This window comes from Aotus nancymaae, unplaced genomic scaffold (genome assembly GCF_030222135.1).
Source record: "Aotus nancymaae isolate 86718 unplaced genomic scaffold, 86718_ANA_hifiasm-v0.15.2.pri h1tg000049l, whole genome shotgun sequence".
NCBI lineage: Eukaryota > Metazoa > Chordata > Mammalia > Primates > Aotidae > Aotus > Aotus nancymaae.
Genome location: NW_026988463.1, coordinates 18,495,426 through 18,508,454, shown reverse-complemented (window position 1 = coordinate 18,508,454; position 13,029 = coordinate 18,495,426). Strand labels below are relative to the sequence as shown.

At 37.8% G+C, this 13,029-nt stretch overlaps 1 protein-coding gene across 5 annotated transcripts in view; it reads right to left on the bottom strand.

The window, feature by feature from the left end:
- The window catches only part of CCP110 (centriolar coiled-coil protein 110), a 29,922-nt gene extending 18,972 nt beyond the window's left edge, over positions 1-10,950 (bottom strand). For all 5 annotated transcript variants that reach the window (XM_012464663.3, XM_012464664.3, XM_064362543.1 and 2 more), the window contains exons 1-3: positions 10,816-10,950; positions 6,750-6,905; positions 3,329-3,457 (exon numbers count right to left, since the gene is read on the bottom strand). In XM_012464663.3, the coding sequence (XP_012320086.2) occupies positions 3,329-3,457; positions 6,750-6,890 (270 nt within the window). In that variant the 5' untranslated portion in view covers positions 6,891-6,905; positions 10,816-10,950. The remainder of the gene's footprint in view (positions 1-3,328; positions 3,458-6,749; positions 6,906-10,815) is intronic.
- Positions 10,951-13,029: the final 2,079 nt, after the last annotated feature.

Here is a 13,029-nt window from a genome sequence, read left to right as displayed (position 1 = left end):
TATTTCCTCACTGCACAAAGTCTCTGATTTCTCTGTTTTCTAAAATAAAACTGATATTGAAGATTCAGAGTTCCGACATTTCAAAACATAAACAAACACTAAGATGACAGGTTTCTATGGTATCCTGTATCACATGGGGCTCGAATTATTATTGAAAAAACACCTACTGGTCATCCAGCCTAAGTTATTAAAGAAAAAAAAGAAAATTAGTCTGATACAAATATGAACATATATCTATACACACACACACACACACACACACACACACACACACACACAGATATATTCATATATCCCTGTGCAATTTAATCTTGGATAGAAGCACTTTCCTTAAGTTTCTTCCAGTCATATGTTATTAACATTAAAATAGCTATCATCCAAGGATAATAACATAAACAGTAACTTTATTAGCTATCATCCAAGGATGATAATATACGCAATAAACAGCAAGTAATGAAATGTCTTACATAAACAATTCCCCTCTAGCAAACACTTGTCCAGGACATTGATTAAACAAAAATGATTCAGTAATAAGATTCCTGCATCCACATGCTTACTCCAAAGTTTAACTAAAATCACTCCATAAAATGAGGCAAATTTGTAGTAAATAATAGCTAAGCCAGGCAGTTTAAATCATTTAGAAATAAGAAATATTTCAACTTAAAACTCAATTCATTAAAACAAAATTCAATTAGATTAATTGATGCTTAGTTAAAACAGCAACTTGTTAATGAGTTTCAGAACAGCCAAAATAGGTAAAAATTTGGTAGATAAAGAAGAGAACAACTGTATATATGAGGAAAAAAATTTTTTTAAATATATGTAAAGCTGGGTGAGGTGGCTCATGCCTGTAATCCCAGCACTTTGAGAGGCCAAGGCAGGCAAATTGCTTGAGGCCAGGAGCTTGAGACCAGCCTGGCCAACATGGCAAAACCCCTTCTCTACAAAAAATACAAAAATTGGCCATGCATGGTGGCAGGCACCTGTAATCCCAACTACTCGGGAGGCTGAGGCAGGAGAATTGCTTGAACCTGGGAGCAGAGGTTGCAGTGAGCTGAGATCACACCATTGCACTCCAGCCTGGGTGACAGAGTGAGACTCTGTCTCAAAAATAAATAAATAAATAAATAAATGTAAAAATAGATACTTTGTATCTAAATAAGCCAACTTAGCAAAATAATAAAAAGAGAACTAGGATGGTTTCTAAAGGTTATACGTGCATATATTAAACTGGCAAAAATCATTATTCTATTATCGTGAATACAGACATCAAAATCCTGAATATTAAAATATTTTTAGGTTGTTTTGTATGTGCTTGTTTTTTTCTAGACCACATGGAGCTCCTATTTTACCTTGCAAATCCCAAGACATGTAATGGTTTCCAGGTACTATTCAATAAACAGTACAACAAGATATACTTAGTCACAACCTAAGGACCAAAATAAAACAAAAAGGATACATATTCACAAAATCCATGAACATGTTCACAGGTTTAAGCAAAACAGATTATTTCCTTATGTAAAATATTTCACATTTGTGATATTCAGAAGCTATGTTGTTTATATGTCACTAAAATGAGCCTTTAGTTAGACAAATTAAATAACAAGAAAAAATGTATCATAGAATCTTAGGTTTTACAGGTGAAGCAGAAATCTAATTGTGTTATATAAAATTTCCCTTTCTGAATAATTAATTCATTACAGTCAACATTATACAAACTCTTTTAACAATCTTATCAGTAGTATATTTTATCTTCCCTCAATGGACCAATAATGATACGCCATTTTCGTTTCAATCACAGGAAATATCTAGTAAGTAAAAAACCCTCTTACTGTTAAATTAGTGCCACTCAATATATTTTTTAAACTTAATACGGACAGTAGTTATAATCTGCAAATTGAAATCTACTACCCACAAACTACATACTACTGTAAAAGGAAAATAAAATCTCAGGACCCCGAACTCACTATGTCATAGGAAAAAGTAAAGCTTAGGAACTGAGTCACACAAAAACTGCCTTCCTTTTGTTCCTAAACAGATAGCTGCAAAATAGAAGGCCACCTATCTACCCATGTAGCGTTTCTTGCAAATTGCTCACCAGGAAATTCCTTGTAGGCCCCCAAATCTTTACACTAACCCAGAGTTCTGTTGAATCTCACTCTGGCAAGATATCAACAAAGACCAAAGATGACTAGAAATCATCTCCCTTTGGAAACAAATGTATATTTGACTTCTTCCTCTACCTCTATTCACTTTATCCCATGTAAAGTGCAGATTTACTGAGCTTGAGATTAATGCATAAGTGACTGTTCCTCTACCCCCACCTTTCACATGACATGTGGATTCAGTGAGTTCTAATCAAAGTCTCACAAAAATGTGACCACTCATGACCTACCCTCCTTTTTTCTTCTTTCCTCTTTCCCCTCTTGCTATTCCTTCCCCTTTAAATACTGAAGTCCTCAAAACCTCTTTTAGAAAAAGCACAAGCCATAGATCCTACTGTAACCTTCGTCTCTTTTTCCTTGGCACATCCTCAACCTCAGCAAAACAGAATTCTAAATTGATTGAAACTCGCCTCAGTCATTTTCTTTGGTTTACACTACCAACAGAGAAATGAACCCTTAAGGTTCATTACACATGTGCCATCTGATATGAATTATACAGACAAACCACAAACTCCTAAGATTATGAAAAAACAAAAAGATGTTACCAGCAGAACACTGCTGTGTGTGGTAGAAATTATTCATTCAATCTAATCCATTTGTTTTTCTTTTCAGTACAAAATGATCCACACGTCAGAACAAATTATTTATACAAATTTAATCTAAAAAAACTGCACAAGGTGTAGATGTGTTGTTTAAATGGTTTTCAGACATGGGATGCATCTAAACCATTCAATGTATCCAAAATGCATTTTGTGTATCTAAGAGCAGAATTTTCACCAAAAAAAAATTGGGGAGCAGTTATTTACTTGACCAAAGAATGAGAATAAGGTCATTTAGTCAACAGTCTGATTCGTTTGAGTAAACAACAATAGCCAATTCTATCATCTTGTCACTGAAAATTAAATGTTTTTAGCATCACAAGATGCAAACAATAAGCAATTATATTCAGTATATGGCTCCATTGTGTAAGTATCCTCTGATTCAAGTACTGGGCATCACTAACAAGCAAGTACATACTCTTTGGAGTAACTGAAATGGAAAATCACAAATTATGAAGCTTCTCAAACATAACAGTAAAGTACATTAGTAATTAGTTAGGTACAAGTGATATTTCTGAAAAATTATCATCAATGCCTATCTTATGATTTCTTTAAATCACACACCTGAACATTGTCAAGAATCTCCTGGACACGAGTCAGTAAAGCTTTCTTCCTGTTAACCTGCTTTCTTGCTTCTACATCAAGTGCTTTCTGCTTTTCTTGCTGCATTTCCTTTCTTTTCTCAATGTTAAGCTGCAAAACATCATAAAAATGTAATTATTTCCCATAATAAAAATATCATAAAATCGGGAAGTTCTGAATCAGAAAGATTAAAAACGTGTAACAGGCAAAACTAATCTATAGTGAAAGAAATCAGAACAGTGGCTGGGCTTCTGAGTGGGATGGGGCATTAGAGATCTTTCCATGGTGAAGAAAATATCCTGTGTGAGTGTGAGTTATACAAGTGTATGTCGTATATCAAAACTCAGGGAACTTTAACACTTAAGATCTGTACATTTTGCTGTATGTAAGTTATTTTGAATTGAAAAAAAAAGTTAAAAAGCAAAAAAGTTTGTTCACTGATCAAAGGTTCTAAAATGACAGAAATAAAATTAAAGCCCTTTCGGCCACTGCTGAGTTTTTCATTACTTCACTTGAATATTGACTTGAATATTTCTTCACATTCAGTATCTTACTTCACTAGGTCAAATGAATTCTACAAGTTTTAATTTTCTAACCAGTACACATTTTACCTCTTTGCTGCCTCAAAAAAAAAAAAAAATGTCCAAAAGTTTAATGATAAAAGAAACAGATAATGTATTATTTGCCTAGAAAATCAGAATACATCTTTTCTTTCACCTCTACCTTCCAATAAAAATATAATGTACCTAAAAAAATGAAGGCTTCTAAGCATTGTATCTTTTTATAATGGATTTCAATCTTAATTATTAAGTCCTGGGAAATTGAGTCACTGTGTTAAGAGTCAAGATTTATCATAGACTTACACAAATAGAAAATACATCATTACAAAATTATTTCAAAAGTTGCAATATTCATCTATCAAATACAACATTAGGTCCATAAACATCATATTTTGCTTATAAATAAATAACAGATGGAGTCATAGACCCTATACAACAAGCCTCAGACATTTGGTCCACATCAAGCAATATGTTATCAAATAGCTGATAAATATGTTGTTTGAAAACTTTTTCCTAATTGCATGGTACGAAAGAATCATTACACAGTTTACTTGCTAATCAAAAGGAGAAAATGTATACTTTAAAGAGCCATCTGGCAGTCACTACTGTAAGCAAGTGTTCAAACTAAACATCACTAATAGAGGACAACCAAACATTACGTAACTTCTGATTTAATTTAATACGAAGTACAGGGCATCATCTCCAAAGAATTCCATTTTTTTTTTTTTTTTTTGAGACAGTCTTGCTCTGTTGCCAGGCTGGAGTGCAGTGACGCAATCTTGGCTCACTGTAACCTCCGCCATCTGGGTTCAAGTGATTCTCCTGCCTCAGCCTCCCAAGTAGCTAGGATTACAGGTGCATGCCACCACGCCCAGTTAAGTTTCATATTTTCAGTAGAGACAGGGTTTCACCATGTTGGCCAGGATGGTCTCGAGCTCTTGACCTTGTGATCTGTCCGCCTAGGCCTCCCAAAGAGCTGGGATTACAGGCATGAGGCACCATGCCTAGCCAATAAAAAATATTATTTTTAAGCCATAGAGGAGCTGTTCTAGATTAAAATAAAAAAACATAACAAGCAAATACTAATCGTGAACTTTAGATCCAGATTGGGGGAATAAAGTTATAAAAGGCATTTTAAGCACAAATGGAAAATTTTAAATATGAACAGAATTATTAGGTGTTATTAAAAATTATTAATTTTCTTAAGATGTGATAATGGTATTAGGTTTTAATAGGAAAATGTCCTTATTTTTAAGATATGTATACCAAAATATTTAGGGAAGCAGTGTCAGGTCTCAGTGGTTTTCAAATGGCTAGGCAATTTTGAAAAATGTATGTATGTATGTATGTATGTACACACACACATACGTGTATATAAAATCACAAACAATAAAGCAAAGATGACAAAAATGTTAAAAATTATTTAATCGAATGGTAAATCTATGGGTGGTCATTGCATATCCTTTCAACTTTGCTATGCTGGCGGTTAGCTCTGGTCTCTTCAAAAATTCAATTAAATTAATTAAAATAAAATTAATCTTTTAACTCTTGTTATACCAAAAAATAAATTTAAAGCTCATTTTTTTCTAATTTTAGTTTGTGATTTAAAATAAAATCATATGCCATTTTAAAATATTAAATTAGTATTAAAGGGTATATGATGAAGTGTCTTCCCTACTATCCTATATTCTCTCACCACTCCCTGGAAAAGAAATAGCCATCCTTTAAAACACCCAAATGATTAACTTATATTGGGTACCTCTTATGATCCAGGTAGTATTCTAACCATTTTGTATCTACAAATTCATTTAATCTCCAAAACAGACTTATTAGGTAGGCACTATTTTATCCCCATTTAACAAATAATAAAATGGACCACAAGTTTACATAGCAAGTAAGTGGCAAAGCAGTGATTTGGACCCAGGCCAGAAGGTTCTAGATCCTAGGCATTTTTTTCCTTCTTTCAGGACTGGGTCTTGCTCTGTAGCCCAGGCTGGAGTGCAGTGATGCAGTCCTGGCTCATGGCAGCCTGGAAGTCCTAGGTTCAAGCAATCCTTCCACCTTAGCCTTCAAGTAGCTGGGACTACAGGCACATGTCACTGCATCTGGCTAATTTTTTTTAAAATAATTGTTTTTATAGCACTGAGGTCTTGCTGTGTTGACCAAGCTAGTCTTAAATTCCTGGTCTCAAGCAAGCCCCCTCCCTCCAGCCTCTCAAAGCATTGGGACTATAGGCATGAGCAACTGTGCCTGGCCCAAAGCCTGGAGCTCTAACTATTACTCTATACTGCTCCGACAGCATGCTGCACAATGTTTTACACTAGATCATGGAGATCCTTCCATGCCTCAACATTTAGATCTGCCTTACTCACCGTAATAGTATGTATGAGATTTTATAAAATGGACCACAGTTAAACTACTTCAGTACTGATGTACATTTAAGTTGTTTGTCAACCTTTGCTATTTTAAATAATGCTAATGTAATCTTGTACTTATTTCTTTGGGCTCACATATGAGTATAATCGTAGGATATACCATGGAACTGCTGAGTCAAAGGCTATGCATGCTTTTAAATTCTACCAAACTGCTCACCTAAAAATAAACCATTTCTCTCAGCAAAAGTGCATTAAAAGTGCATTTTCCACAATCTAAGGAACACAAGGTTCTATTAGCTCTTTGCCAATCTATAATAGTAAGTAAAAAATGCTAATTTATTTTTATTTCTCTAATTATGAATAAGGGCACCTCTTCAAATGTTTATAAGCCTTTCTTTTGTTTTTTTCACAAAATGCTTTAGTTGTTCAGTACAGAAAAAAAACTATTTAAAAACAAAGAAAGTTTACCAGTGGAGAAAGGATAGCCACTCCATGAAAGCGAATAAGTGAGATACTTTCAGACTGAGCAGGGAGAAAGCTCTCTGTGGATATTGATGCTTCTTGTATTCTGGCAAGACTTTTTTCACAGAACTTCTCATACTCCTCCATCTTCCCACAATCACACTACAAGAGAGAAAAATGTTATTTTTAATGTACCGAGAAAAACAGATCTTAATTATTTGGCAAATTTTGTAGAGCATGAGAGAGTCCGTATAATTCAGAATTCCTATAACTGGTCTTTCCAGAATTATCTCACTGATCAGGAGTTAATTCTTGGGTGTGGTAATTCACCTCAAGAACTTGTCCAATTAAGATTTACTTTATATATTAAATATTTCTGAATATTACTGCATGTAAATCAATCTTTAAATGGGATTAATTTAGCTAAGAATTCAGTAAAGCCTTCTTAAAGGAAACAAACCTCTATATACCTTTACTAATTTCAGACTGTAAAATATGATATTATATTTTCTTTAACAGGACTTAACTACACAAGAAAAACTATATCATACAAAGGTAGAAACACTGTAGCAAAAAAATCCTACTTAAAGAAAAATTTACTTTAAAAAATTTTCTATTTTGAAGTTCAAAGGCTATTACTTTCATATCTTAAAAAAAAAAAATGGGTCTCGCTATGTTGCCCAAACTGGATTCCAGTGACTATGCACAGGTGCGATCACAGCCCACTACAGTCTCAAACTCCCAGACTCAAGCAATCCTCCTGCCTCAATTTGCATATCTTAACACTATACTTGGACTCCATGGGCACACCAGCCAACTCAGTCAGAGGTAAAAATTGATTGGCTCTGATGTTAATTATACTTCATTGTTGAAAACTGGAACCATCACCAAACTACTTAAGACAATTGCAGTAATTTCACAATTTCTGGGAAATTATAATTGTGATTATGAAAATACAAGGTAACCAGGAAGGATTAGGCATCATATTCATTCATTTAGCAAACATAAAATATTGATTGCTAGGGCCGGGCGCGGTGGCTCACACCTGTAATCCCAGCACTTTGGGAGGCCGAGGCGGGCAGATCACGAGGTCAAGAAATCAAGACCATCCTGGCCAAACACAGTGAAACTCTGTCTCTTAAAAAAAGAAAAAAAATTTTTTAAATAAGAAAAAAAAATATTGATTGCTTATTTATACAGCATTATGTGTGGCACTGTTTCCTTTAAATAAAACCAGCAAGGGTATGAACTATGGAAACAGAAAATCTAATACAATGTTCCTTTATGTGTTCATTTGAAAATAATTAACTTCTTAACAAAAAAAGAGAGGGCAGGGAAATTCAACTCATGATATGGGATATGCAAAGATGAAATAGGATATGTCCTCCGTAGGCCTCAAAGTACTTAAAAATTCAGTACACCAAAGTGTCAGTGACAAATCACAGTGCAATGAGAAATGGAGAAAAAAAAATATTCAAAATTACAATCAGATTATGAAAAAATTATATTGAACTTTTGACCAAATATTTTAATCAATAACTAAACTTCTTCCTACCATTCCATCAATTGTAATTATTTCTATGTTCAATTTATGCCAACTAGAAATTTAATGTTAAAGAAATGGTTTTCTACAATGTGAGTGAGACTATTTTACAAGCTTTTATTTATTTAAAAAAAGCAAAAGTAAAAACAATAAAATGCCTTAAGGCATAGCCATTTTTTTAGTCTACGTTTCTACTCACATTATATCTTAACAACTCCATTTATGCTCAAATACTTTATTTTTTTAATACATGCCATGCATTCAGTAGTACAGAGAATGTAAATAGATTACTCATACAAATAAAGTAATATATGGCCTATAGCTACTCAAGCAAAACATGAAATTCAATTATAAAAGTGAGGGAAATTTAAGAAAATACAATATTTTTATGGCCATAGTTTTTTCTTTCAACATCATAGAGATATGTCTCATTGTTTCAGAGTTATTCACATCCCTTAAATAGTACATGTGCATCCTACATCTTGAAGATGTACAGTACTACATTATTATTACAGCACGACACAGCATATGACAATGCATTACTCACTCAAATACGAGTGCTAATATGGAGATTATTCAAATTACCAGATGATCCTCAGAGCATGTCTGGATCCTTCTTATCCTTTAGTCTCAGCCTGGATGTCCCCTACTCAGAGAAGGCGTCCCTGATGACCCCAGCTAAATTAGCTCTGCCTTGATTACTATCACATTACCCTGTTGTTTCCAAATTTTCATAGCACTTACCACTATCTGAAATTATCCTGTTTATTTCCTTGATTTTTGTCTGTCTTCCTCCACCAAAACGTAAGTGCTGTAAGTACATGTACCTTTTCAGACTTGATCACTGAATCCCCATTACACAGAATAGTATCAGCACACAGCAGGTATTTAATAAAAGTATTGAATAAAGGAATTAGGGTAATAAGCTCAAACAATAATGTAAACCAGATGAAAAAAAGAAGGTGGACTATACACCAAAGCTAGAAAGGAAGAATCGAATTTAGAGAATGGAAATTTCACTATGGCCCTATTCCGAAAAATTGATACCTCTTAAACTGCAAAGGTAACCATTTAAGAAGTGAGTAGTCCATATCCCATGATTAAGCAAGAGGACACTATGCCTTTCACACTACAATTACCACTGTCAGCAAGGTTTTATTTTAAGGGAGGCTTAAACTACAAGGCTACCCCAGCCACAAATCTACTGCCCCATACCTTACCATCACGCATTACTGGTCCACTTCCAGTAATAATTCGTCAGCTGCAGCAGGTTCAGACATGCCCTGTCTTCTCCATTTATACCATAGAGAACCACTGTCCAAATAAGCCTCTTTGCAAACCCCATAGACTCATGGTCCTATCTGCTCCTTACCTGTGCTCTGCCACACATGTCACTGAAAAGAGTGGTAAAAGTAACACAGAACAGATCCTGCCTTTTTTGCAGAACCTAGTGTTTTTTTTTTACTCATTAGTTCCCCCAAAGACGCAAACTTCTTGTAAAAGGGGTAAAGGGAAAGATTTCTTAGTCAGATTAATACTAGCTGCAAGTTCTTGGCAAGCTAGTTAACCAACCCTACACCTGTTTCCTCCACTGTAAAACAGGGATGATCACGGTATCCATCTCAAAGGGATCTTGTCAGAATTAAATGAGCTAATGCATGTAGGGCAATTAGCGTAGTGCAGAACATGCAGAAAGCATCAAATAATGAGGCTTGCTTTCTTATTAAGAGGATAATGATGATAATTTTTAGCAATAGACTATGAATTCCTGGAGGGCAGCGACAGTGCTTGGTTCCCGGTAGTATTCAAATGAAACTTAAAAATATAGGAAAGGGGACAACGGATTCCTCATTTCCCTGTCTCTAGATCTCTCCCCGTCAAATCAATCTCGAGATGGCTGCCATTTGCCCAAGCTGGGGGTAGGGAGCTTGGATCACAACCAGAATAGAATCAAAGGGTGGGAACCATCTAGCAGCTTCAAGGGCAATTACTTTAATACCTTCAAGCTTATGCCCCAGAGTGGCTAAGGCGTAGTAAGCAGCGCTCCTAGGGCCTTGGTTGTGGTAACTGGGGCTCATAAATGGCCAATGCATACCCCGGGGACGCCTCCCTCTTCAGCACCCATCGTGGTGATCAAATTGTTTGCGGCGTTTTTCTTCTCTTCTTTCTGGGAAAGAGAAGAAACACGCCCCAAACAATTTGATCACCACGATGGGGTTCTCCGGCTGTGGCCCGAGTTTTATTCACCAGGGACGATCCCCTGCCCTCTCCCTAGCGCCCCATGCTCCTCCGAAAGGCTCCAAACCGAGGGCTCTCCAGGAGGGGCCGGCATCGGAGCATCACCTCCGTACCCGGTGCTGCCGGCCCCTAGGCTCCCACCTCCCTAAGCCAGCGCCTTTTCAGGGGGCTCAAGGCCTGGGAGCCCAGCACAGAGCCCGTCCTCAGCTCCTGAGGGCGCCAATTTCGCCTAGCCATGCCACCTCTCAGCCCGGACCCGCCGAGGCTCGAGCCCCCTCCTCATGCACACACCTGATCCCCCAAAGCCCCTTCAGCTCCTCTCCCCTCGTCACGGGCCTTGTCAGGAACCGAATGGCTCAAATGGTACTAACAGAGCGCAGCACAGTCCGCCGCCGCCTTCTCCTCCTCCTCCCCGCCATATTACGGACCTCAGGCGGCAACGCGGGCTCCTGGCAACCGCCGCCGCTGCCACCAGGACTCCGCCTCTCAGGGCCAGCACTTCCGGTGGTTGATTACCGGGCGGTTGAAACGGTTGGGCCACCAGAAAACTACAATCCCCGAGGTGCATTGCGCGCCCGCGATAGCGGACGTAATGCTTACGGCCAGCATGCTGCACGCTGGGAAACGTAGTCTTCATTGCAAGCTAGAGCCTCTAGACTCTATTAATGAATTTACTTATTTATTATAATAGGACCACTCCTCAGAGTCTGAAGCCCCCTGAAGTGTTCCTTGAAGTTGACATTTTTTTCTTATCTGTATAAAGAAAACCCCTTTCTATGCAGCTGTTAGAAAACATGTAACATTCACCAAAATTTTGTGGGCTAAAAACTTGCTGAACCCACCGGGCATGATGGCTTAAGCCTATAATCCCAACACTTTGGAAGCTGAGGCAGGAGGATCGCTTAAGCCCCAGAGTTCGAGATCAGCCTAGGCAACAAAGGGAAAGGCCATCTCTACAAAAATTTTAAAAATTAGCCCAGTGGGGTGGCGCAAGCCTGTGGTCCCAGCTACTCGGATGTCTAAGGTAAGAAAATCGTTTGAGCCCAGGAGCTCGACGTTGCAGTGAGCCGTAATAGCACCACTGCACTCCAACCTGGGCGATAGGGTGAGATTGTCTCAAAAAGAAAAAAAAAAAAAAAAAACCAAACCAAAACAAAACAAAACAAAAAAAAGGCGGAATCCTAGATGCCAACTGGACATCTATGCCCTTTTGCAAATCAGTGGGAAAATACACTAAAAGCAAAAAGTAACAGAAAAATCCCTGAATCTTTATGCAAAGTTCTCTACATAAAAATGCTACCAGCTTTCCAAAACATGACTAGGAGACCTCTTTCATTCCCTAACTCGGCTTTACCATCTATCTCTCTTACCCTCCTTCCAGTGCCTATTTTTGCATATGTAAATTGGGAGTTTTAAAAGTGCCTATCACAGGGTGGTTGTGAGATACAGTTGATTGAGATAACTATTGCACAGGGTCTGGTACAAAAGCCCTTAGCAGAAATAAGATTAGGAAGAGGAGGAGCGAAAATGTCACAAGTCACTGGGGAGGCCTTTATGTCAGTCCCCACCTTGCCATTAACTACTTAATTCACCTATCTTCAGTTTCCTCATCTATAAAATGAGGGAATCCTTAAAACCCCTTCCAGTTTTATAATCCGACTGTGCCTTCTTTGCTAGGCTCTTCCAGTCCCCCAGAATCAGGAAAATCAAGTCGATTGAAATCAGCCTCCTGAGATAATAACCTGGTCAACATTGTGAAACCCCGTCTCTACTAATACAAAAAAATTAGCTGGGCACGGTGGTGTGTGCCTGTAATCCCAGCTACTCAGGAGGCTGAGGCAGGAGAATTGCCTGAACCCAGGAGGCGGAGGTTGCGGTGAGCCGAGATCGCGCCATTGCACTCCAGCCTGGGTAACAAGAGCGAGACTCCGTCTCAAAAAAAAAAAAAAAAAAAAAAAAAAAAAAAAAAAATAACCACCTAGTGAGGCTGCTGTGAGAATGAGATAAGCATATAAAGTGTTTCCTCGCAAAGTACTTGGGACATCGTAAGTGCTCTGTACACGTTAGGTGTACTTGCTAACACTTTTATTTCCCCCCACGAGAATGTGAGTCCCATAAGAGCAAGAACCCTATAGGTCCTATTCAACTCATGTCCGGAGCACCTCTTGAATTGAACTGAACTGCACTGAACTGAACTGAATTGATAATCTAAGCATCCTGCCTCTCCAAGTTCCCTGGACTTCAGTTTCCTCATGGGCAGATAAAGGAGTCACTAGAATCCCTTCCAGTACTACAGCTTTAGGACGGTTCTTATCCCTCCTTTTCTTGCCTAGGAGTCTAAACATCCAGGTTGAAGTTCACACCCCAGAAAACCGTAAACCACTTTGGGTTTGGAACGTGAGCTTGGGGCCTGGGCCCGCCCCCGTTGCGGCTCCGCCCCCTAGCGCTGCAAATCCTGGGCCCTGATTGGCTTGCCAGCCGACTACCTCTCAGGAGGTGTCCTCT